This window comes from Sinocyclocheilus rhinocerous, unplaced genomic scaffold, assembly GCF_001515625.1.
Source record: "Sinocyclocheilus rhinocerous isolate Xijiao unplaced genomic scaffold, SAMN03320098_v1.1 scaffold562, whole genome shotgun sequence".
NCBI classification, from domain to species: domain Eukaryota; kingdom Metazoa; phylum Chordata; class Actinopteri; order Cypriniformes; family Cyprinidae; genus Sinocyclocheilus; species Sinocyclocheilus rhinocerous.
In genome coordinates, this window is record NW_015641608.1 from 1,395,683 (window position 1) to 1,405,155 (window position 9,473).

Genomic DNA, 9,473 nt, shown 5'->3' on the forward strand with positions numbered 1-9,473 from the left:
CCAAAAATGAAAATTAGCCCATGAATTACTCACCCTCAAGGCATCCTAGGTGTATATGACTTTCTTCTTTCAGACCAATCCAGTCGGAGTTATATTAAAAATGGTCTTTGCTCTTCCAAGCTGTTTAATGGCAGTCAACGGGTGTTGCAGTTCATCAGTCAAAAAGAAGTGAAATAAAGCGCACCCTTCCATAATAAAAAGTGCCTCACACGGCTCCGGGGGGTGAACAAAGTCCTCCTCTAGCGAATCGTTGCGTTTTTGTACGAAAAATAACCATATATAAAACATAATAATCAATTTAATCTAGCTTGCGCTCACTGTTGTACACGGAAGCAGTTCCTTGCCAATCCACACGGAAGCAGTTCCAGTTCCCAATTTTTCCTCAAAAATAATGACTGCATGACACCCCTGATTATAATATTAGTGTATACACATGCAATACACAAAAAATGCACACTATCCGCCCTTACACTCCCACCCACTAGGACAGTTTTTTCTACACACCCACTCAGCTTTATTAGAGTTCTAAGAACACACACACATACCTCTATGATGATAATGGCTCCCTTATAACCATAATTCCGACCCAGCACAAAGAGTACCGTTTTCTTTTATGGCTGAGAGCTCTCTGTGCATTGTCATTGGCTCACCTCAGTGTTTTACAGACTTTAAGCTTCCTGCTTTCAGCCTTCACTGCATGTGATTTTTATATTGTATTGTAGCAGAGTAATTGAGTCCAGTGATTTTCTGAGCAATATTATTACACTCTTTTACTATCCCCTCCTGTTATTAATAACCATCAAATGGGCACATAAAAAGAGGGGTGTTGTTTGACTGATACAAGTGTTAAAATAGTTTGTCTATCATAAACATTCTCCATTCTTTGGTCTGAAAAACTAGTTCTACATGGCGAATGTGGCTTTAGAGGAGGGGATTTAAAGTGGCCAATATTATTAAACAGCTCAGATGTCATTAAGATTTTTTCAGGGTTGGTTTTTATAACACAAATGTTTTTTTTTGTAATAACCTCTATCTTCACTGAAGCAGGATCAGCACAGCAACTGGTTTTACGCTGCATTTTATATAAGTAACACTGTAAGTCTGATCCTGAAACAGTGGATAGTGAGGCATCACTTCTGGAACATATTTTCAAGGCTTATATTATAGTGCCCAATCACCTTCTCTTGAGTGCTATGGACTAATGAGAAATTACTAATGAAATATTCAGAGGTGTGTACCAGTATGATATCTTTTGATAAGATAAAAACAGGAAACTTCTATGATATATAATTTAGTTACCTGAGTGTGATATTTTGTGCAATATAACCTTCTTGGCCTGGTTCATCTGGGTATATGTGTGGTATTTATTGTTGTTTCTGAACATAGGATATTGTGATGTCCAAACTAAAAATCTTAAGAGACTGTCAGATGTGGCTTTCTTTTCAACCCTATAATGGATTAGTCTGTTAATCTGAAACCATGTAATCATCTATGGTTTTAGATCTTTTCAACATTGTCAGAAGGGAAGTCACAAATAAATGCTTTCATATTGCAGTGTTTTTGTTAATAAATGCAAATGCGGTTTTGATTGAAAAAAACTGTGTATTGTGATTGTTGGGACTGTTAGATGCATCCATCTCAACAATAACAAATATTAGAGCTGCTAACTATATCATGTGACAACTGAGTTAAGATATTAATTTACTTGTCACTTATTAATTTTGGTCAATGATCTAGTAGCAATTCAATAATATATCACTGCATAGTGCATACATATGTCAAAGCTGTTTATTCTTATTTATTGAACAATAAATAGGATTTTTATTTATTTATGGATTTTCATTTATTTATTTAACTTTTTTGTATGCTTAAAATGCTTGGGAGGGAGCAAACCTAAGTAAGACATTAACTCGGGCAAGTGAGTGATTGTAGGAAGATTGTTTGTGTGTGTGTGTGTGTCTGGTGCCATAATGTTATTCAGACTTTGATCTTAGGAAAGTTGGAGTTAAAGTCAAAGAATTTCTCAGTTGGTCTCAGTGTTTTGTTGGTAATTATCCAGAGCTACAGACAGAACATCGCCAGAGCCAAGTGGAGAATCGCTACCCTAAAAGGTTCGTTTTAAACAAATCTACTATGTATTTTTTCATACAGTCTATCTGAGAGTTGTATAAAAGTTTTACTTGAATTTTCCCTTAAGCTTAGGCAAGTAAAGGATTAGTGTTTAATAATTTAGACTCTCTTTAACTGTATATGTGTGTGTACATATGATTGATTTCATTGATTTTGTGGTGCAGCAATGGATTTCATGAGGGAGAATTTCTCTGCTTTCATCCTAACAGCTCAGTAAAAAGGAATAAATTTTTAAAAATGCATGTCTTTTCTATCTATATAAGTACCATACAAAGGTGAGTATGCCATATGCTGTCAGGATTACCTTTTCACTTCTCCAATTTGTTATTTGTTGTTTATATCATTCAGGGCTGACTATAATGTCAGCGTACATCTCAGTGCTTGGTGTGGCAGTGTTGCTCCTCCACCTCTGGGGGACACTTTCTTTCCCCACCACTGCCTGTCCTGTTCCCTGCTTGTGCCAGCGCGGTCCTCTCCTGAACTGCTCTACTTTGGGTCTGACTGAGATTCCCACACGCATACCACCAACTGCGGTTTCCTTGAACATATCCAATAATGCCCTGCGTTCTCTGGCTCCTCTCAGCTTTGGTCATGTAAAATTGAAGGGACTTCTGCACCTTTGGGTGGGAAGTAATGCTCTGGAGAGCCTGTCTCTGATTTTGAAGAAGGACCGGTCAGGCACTAGGACCCTGTCAAGTGGAGAACAGGAATGCATGTCCTGGGCACCTGACCTTCAGTTGCTGTCTGCTGAAAGAAACCATCTAAAACATCTACCAAAGGGTATGTGCCACATGAGTATGTGATACACACTTTACCTTACAGCAATAGTAATTTATTCAGCACTCTTACTGTAAAAATAAAACAGTATCTCTGGCCTTCCTTTGACCTGAAAAGCATATTAAAATAAAACAGGAAATGATAGATAGATAGATAGATATTGATTGATTGATTGATTGATTGATTGATTAGGTGTCCAACTACTAAAAGCAATTAAATTAGCTTAAAATAGAATCCTACTTAAACTCATTTTATTATGTAAAATTCATAAAAACATTCTCCACCCTGTGGTAAATGACTGTGCTAAGTGGAACTTTGATCTGTTGCAATTGCACACTCTTCTGACCTGTTAAATTCCTTTTAAACCAGTCACAGGATCCTCCCTCAGCATGAGGTGAAAAGAAATCACCTGTGATTTAGTCACAAGGGTTGGGCGCTGGCATTCCTGTGCTTCATAACGGGCTGTAAAAGGGTAATAATGGTCTAAACACATTCCAGAGAATGAATTTCATAATGGCCTTGTATTTTGACCATCCTTCACATAAATGCGTACATTGAGTCCTAATGTGTCCAAAGGTGTCTTACAGTGCAGGACGGCTATTTGAGGTTTTGTAAGCTTAAAGCACTTCCCGATTTGTGTATTTATGCACTATTCTATGACATTTTGTAGTATAAATAGTGTGCGTATGTTCACACTCAAAATTCCAAAACGGAAAAGTGCACTTCAAATACCCAGATGACACACTTAATTAACCCCAAAAAAAAAAAAATGCACTCAACTGTCGTAGTTTTCCTTATAAGGGCTATCAGACACAGATTTTGGATGACAAAACCTACATAAATAGTGTACATAGTGTATAGTACTGTACACTATTTGGGACACAACTATAATGTGTTATATAGCCTATCTGCTGTAATGCAATTTAATCAGTATTGTTAGTTTGGATTATAATAAAAAACACCATTAAAATAGACAGCAAAAAGCATTTTGTTCAAATGTTTAGAGAAATTTAACTGGAGGTGTTGTAGAATGTTGGGGAACAGAAATCCAATTCAAACACTTACCATTCTCTTAGATTTGAATATTGTCTCTTATAGGGTTCATCTTAAATTTTGTTTCCGGTGCTATTCTAATGGGATGGCTAATTCTTTCATTTAATTTCTGAAATCCTGTTCCAGGATGTGATTACTAGCCAGTTGATAGGCAATTTTGGCAGGGTTTTAATGTTTCTGTGTCAGCCTTGAAACTTATTTTTTGTTTGAAATCCAAAGGGACTTGTTAACAAAGGCCAAGAATCAGATTTTAAATTGTGCTCTTAGCCTTAGCAGATCCCAATCCGGCCAGTCTGTAAGCACTGAAATAGATGGTGGCACCTCAATGTTTTTCAGCTCTTTGTGATTCAGAGCACAGCCTCAATGTTTCTCTCTGATAAACCCCTGTCCAGCAGACCCTCGTTTCAGCTCAGCAGTCAACATGGTTCTTAAAATAGGCAAGAGACTTCTCCATCTCTTCTCTGACAGAACCTTTGCAAGCCTTCCTCTCTAAATCAACTCAATTCTGTTTCTTTGTGCACAAGAACCTTTGTTATGTACTGGTTTGCATACTTTTTAATTATGACGTTTTCATTTAAATATTAAGACAAAAAATATTAGCCACTAATATGCAAATATTATTCGTTAATAATGAGAATACTATTACCAACATCTTGAGAGTAAAGTTCTGAAGTTATTCAAGCAGTGTTGCTGCAAGAACCTCCCTGATTTGAACAAGTGGTGATTCACGTGGCACTCCATAACTAATGCTAGGTTTTGAATTTACAGCCACAGATATTGGCACAAACAGATGGGGTCAAGGCAAGCTGTAACAGGTAGAGCTCAGATTTAAATCTGGGCGCAGCCAAACACTTAATTTATAGGACATCTATGAGCTATAGAGTTACTTTTCAGCCATCCACTGTTTTTCTCTTTTTAATGCATTATATTGCTTTGGATTTGAACTATTACAACAATGTATAACTGCAAAATGTCTGACTTTGCTAATTAATGATAAAAAATGCAACGCCTGTCAGTGACTCAAAGAATGCACTGATATGTAACTAGAAGCTAGTTTATCAGTGCATGGTTGTTAATCATTGCATTATGTTTACCTTTTGATATTCTGAATATACATATCGCTTTCAGGGCTGGTCTGCATGAAGTCTCTGCAGATTCTTCAGCTGTCATATAACCAGATATCTAAGATAGGTCTTACTGACCTGGACAACTGCATTCATTTGAAAGAGCTACATCTCCAGCATAACAGCATCATAAGCATTCACCCACAAGCTTTTATAGACCTAAAACAGCTGCAGGTAACATCTCATAACTGTTCAACTTATTTGAGTTTCATTTTAATACCTGCCACTAGCTATTGTAATCTTATCCTAAAGCGAAATAATTTTAAGAGCAATTTTACATGTTTGTGAGTGTGCTCCCCCTAGTGGCATGTCTTTTGACAGACTCTGTAGTTACTGCATAAATGAATTTACCTAACTCAGCATGCATTAAAACGTGGAAAACATTTTCACTGACTGACTAATTCCATCCAGGTCCTTGATCTGAGCTATAACCTGCTGGTCACCATTCCTGTTCCTGCTTACCAGTCCCTGCGAAACCTGAATGCCTTGGTCAATGTCTCCTTCAACAGATGGAAGTGTGACTGCAATTTGCAGACCTTGAGAAGATGGATTAGCTTTGATACTGAAATGGGAGATGCTTCCTGGCAAGTGGTATGCCTCTCTCCGCCACATCATGCTGGAAAAGATCTGCTTCACCTGAAGGATTCGGAGCTTACTTGTCCAACACATGAATCCAGCACATCTGGTCACTATCATAACATGATTGTGGACGAGGGGATGCAAATATCAATTCCTTGCAGCAATGACAGTCAAGGTGCTACTTCTGCTTACTTGTCTGTATCTTAACTGAAGTTATAAAACCACAGTCCAATTTACTGAACCAAGACATATTATTCAAAATGTTTTATTCATAACTTAAGCTATGTAACTCCTAAAATCCACATGTAATCAATGTAAATGCTAATGCACATTTAATAATGAAATTTCCTGTTATTTTTATTCTAGATATCATGCAGGTTCATTGGTGGACTCCACGTGGCCAAGTCACAGATAACCAACCAAAACTTCTAATTAGGGATATTACAGAGCAGCATGCAGGACTTTATGTATGCATTTCAGGTCTCCAAGGGGATCACATATCAGTATTTGATCTACATGTCTATAAAAAAGGCAGTGGCTCAAGACCACGTAGGGAAGCAGCAACCATCTTGGATCAGGAACAAAATAAAAACACACCAAGGAATGATCCTGTTGTACGGCAAACAAGGAGCCAGTCAAATGTTGTCCTTGCCGTCTGCCTCTCTGTAATCATTACATTTATTGTAGCCTTTATCCTAGGTGTTCTTTTGAGACCACTCTTAGACAAATTATGGAGGAGGATACGATCCAAGAGACAATCTACACCACCACCAACAACAACCTCCTCCACTGGGCCCCAGCCGTATGTGAATGAAGGGTACTGTGATGTAGAAGACCAAGAACGAGAAGTAAGAGTAGGTTCAAGAGTTACATTTAGTGGAATCACAGAAGTGGAAGATCAAGAGCCTTACTACGTTACAGTAGAGAATGATCAAGCCGATGGCTCCTCTGAGAGCAACACAGAAGTTGAGGCTTATGAGACCATTGAAAAATATAAATCCTCAATAACTGGGATACAGCAGGCCCTTGATATGGAGGTTCACAGAGGAAGAGCAGACAGCAGTAGTAGCAGCTCACTACAGGAAGGGGAAGTTAATTCTTTAGTCATAAATGGTAAGAAGCTACCACACTGCTCAACCGAAGACATGGAATTTGAGCCAATTCCAGATGCAGATGATATTACCCAGTTAAAGAGAAGGAGCAGTTCTTCAACATCATCTCAGTCAAGTCAGGAAGGTAACTTCTCAAGACAAACTGAACAAAGTGTTGACCCTCCTGCTGTCACTATATTGGCAAACAAAAACACAATAGGTAGAATTCCAGGATTTAGTACAGAGCCGTTTTCAGAATGGTCAAACAGACTGACAGAACAGAATGTTGATAATTTGGACCCAGAGTTGTGGAATGACAGTGGAGAAAGCTTTTCTTTCACTGAAGGCTCTGAAAGGTCAAGTATCCGGGATCTCTCCAGCTCTGCTTTAGGACACCCACTGAAGGATGATGACACATGGAGGCAAAGCAAAGTAGAATCACCTTCAGACAAAATAAACCTGGATTCAGAGGTTCTTGATTTCGACAAAACTTTTGGTAAAGAACTTCCTGTTGATGATGTAAAGCAGTTTGAGCTCTTTGACATAGTAAGCTCCTCTAATTCAAGTGAAAGTGGTGAAAGTGTAGGTGGACCAAACAATTATGTTGTAAACCCAGAGTTAATGGATGAATCCGACACAGAGAACTGTGCAAACTTGGCCACTTTAAAAAGATTTGAAGATGTCACCTTAAATAAAAGAATGCCTAGTGCTGGCATTCTTATAAGACAAGAGACTATCACTCTGGAGCCATCAGACAAACATTTGACACTTACTCATGGAGACAGTGTTGATGAGAGTATGCATATTTATGACTTCCCAAGAAAGAGTGAAGATGACAAATTTGGGATATGTGTAGATGTGGGTCTTGATACAGTGCCAAAGATTAAAAGGTATGTTGAATTTAAACAGTTCAAACCTAATTTTGGACCTCCAACTCTGCCATCATTTTCTCCTACCTCAACAAAGAACAACACCTTATCAGATATTGAAGTGAAATCTGAAGCTAACACTGATGCATTCTCTGGAGACAACAAATGCTTAACACAAATAGAGGTTTCTCCTGGTAGAATTCAAAAAGTGAAGAGATACATTCACTTCAAACAGCCTGAACCTCATTCCCCAACTCTGTCATCATCACCTTCCTTCACCAAAAAAGATGATATGCTGGAAGCAAAAAGTTATAGCTCATCCTCAGACGATGATGCTGAACTGACAACTAAAGGTGACAATTTTGATGTATCTTCTGATGGAGTTTCAAAAGTAAAAAGATATATTTTATTTAAACAGATTGAATCTTCTTCCCCAACTCTGTCAGTATCCAGACCTAAAACTGAGACCACAACTGAGCAAGCAATAAACTCTTTGCAACCAAGCACCACACCTAAAGATACAAGTCAAAATGTGAAGAAATACCTGTATATTAATCAGCATGAACAGCATTCCTCATCTCTGCCATCATCACCTACTTCTACCACGAAAGGTTTATCAGGAAAAAAGTCTAAACGCAAAAAACAACAAGATCAATCATACTATGGAAGTTATGATAGTCTGCCACTATACCATGTCCATCCTGTCTATAGGTCAAGTATAAACAGACTCAATAGAGGCTATGATACTGACAGATCGTCTTCCAGTGAAGAAGAGGATACATTTTTGGAGTACCCAACAAAATTAGAGATTACAATAGCACCTGGGGTAAACAGAGGACCCATCACAACAGACAAAGTCCTCAACATTGACTTTGATAACTCCTCCAGCAGCACAGATGTATTCGACAAGAAACGGTCTAAAGGTTTAATGAGATTAAGAGCATTAAGTGCACGACTGTTCAACAGACATGAACATGAACCAGATGAGGGGAATCTTCAATCACAAGTTCAAACTAAGTCAAAAACTAAGGTGACCACTAATGAAGATAATCTCTTTGGAAAAGGTTTATCCCTTGATCATTTACCAAAAGTGAAGAGATACCTTCAGTTTTCACACTCCGATTCCTATCCTCAAGTCCAATTACCATCTCCTCCACTAACCACTGAGGTAGTCATGCCTGAATTTGTAGCGACAACTGAGTCCAAGATATCTAGTTTCTCCTCTGAGGATGATGTCAAACAAACCACTGAAGATAAACATTTTGTTGGACAAGTTGATGCATCTTATGACACTCTTCCAAAAGTAAAAAGATATATTCAATTCTCAAACGCTGAACCTTGTTCGACAACACTGCCCTTGAACAAAGAAAGTATATCACCTGAACTAGTGGCACAACCCGAATCAAGGAGATCAAGTACATCATCTGATGATGATATCAAACTTACAACCAATGAAGACAGTCTCTTTAGGAAGATAGGTGTATCTCTCGATACAGTGCCGAATGTTAAAAGATACATTCAATTAAATCAGCCAAAACCTTACACTCCAACTCTAACATCTTCACCTATTTCAACCAAGAGGCCTGAGGCAGTAGTGGAGACAAGTTCCAGCAAATCTGTCAAGTTGGATGACAAATCTGATGCTACAGAAAACAATTTTTGGGGGCAAATAAATCTTGATGCGGTATCAAAGGTTAAGCGATATGTTCAATTTACACAGTCCAAACATCATTCTCAAGCTCTGCCGTCAGTTTCATCCTCTACAAAAGTCACAATTGATATGGCAGTGAAACCTGAAGCTACAATTGACAGATCCTCTGGAGACCAGGGTTATTTAATGCAAACAGAGG

The 9,473-nt window shown here is 38.1% G+C and overlaps 1 protein-coding gene across 1 annotated transcript; it reads left to right on the plus strand.

Moving 5' to 3' along the window:
• The first annotated feature begins 1,944 nt into the window (after positions 1 to 1,944).
• Positions 1,945 to 5,625, plus strand: LOC107755215 (leucine-rich repeat-containing protein 66-like). Its single transcript, XM_016571934.1, has 5 exons — positions 1,945 to 2,111; positions 2,479 to 2,910; positions 5,089 to 5,258; positions 5,496 to 5,554; positions 5,619 to 5,625. Exons 2-5 carry the CDS (start codon positions 2,490 to 2,492, stop codon positions 5,623 to 5,625), a joined length of 657 nt encoding a protein of 218 aa, XP_016427420.1. The 5' UTR covers positions 1,945 to 2,111; positions 2,479 to 2,489.
• Positions 5,626 to 9,473: the final 3,848 nt, after the last annotated feature.

Coding starts and splice junctions, on each gene's coding strand:
- LOC107755215 (XM_016571934.1), top strand. CDS start 2,490: ATGTCAGCGTACATCTCAGTGCTTGGTGTGGCAGTGTTGCTCCTCCAC. Junction 2,911..5,088: donor TCTAAAACATCTACCAAAGG/GTATGTGCCACA, acceptor TATCGCTTTCAG/GGCTGGTCTGCATGAAGTCT. Junction 5,259..5,495: donor TAGACCTAAAACAGCTGCAG/GTAACATCTCAT, acceptor AATTCCATCCAG/GTCCTTGATCTGAGCTATAA.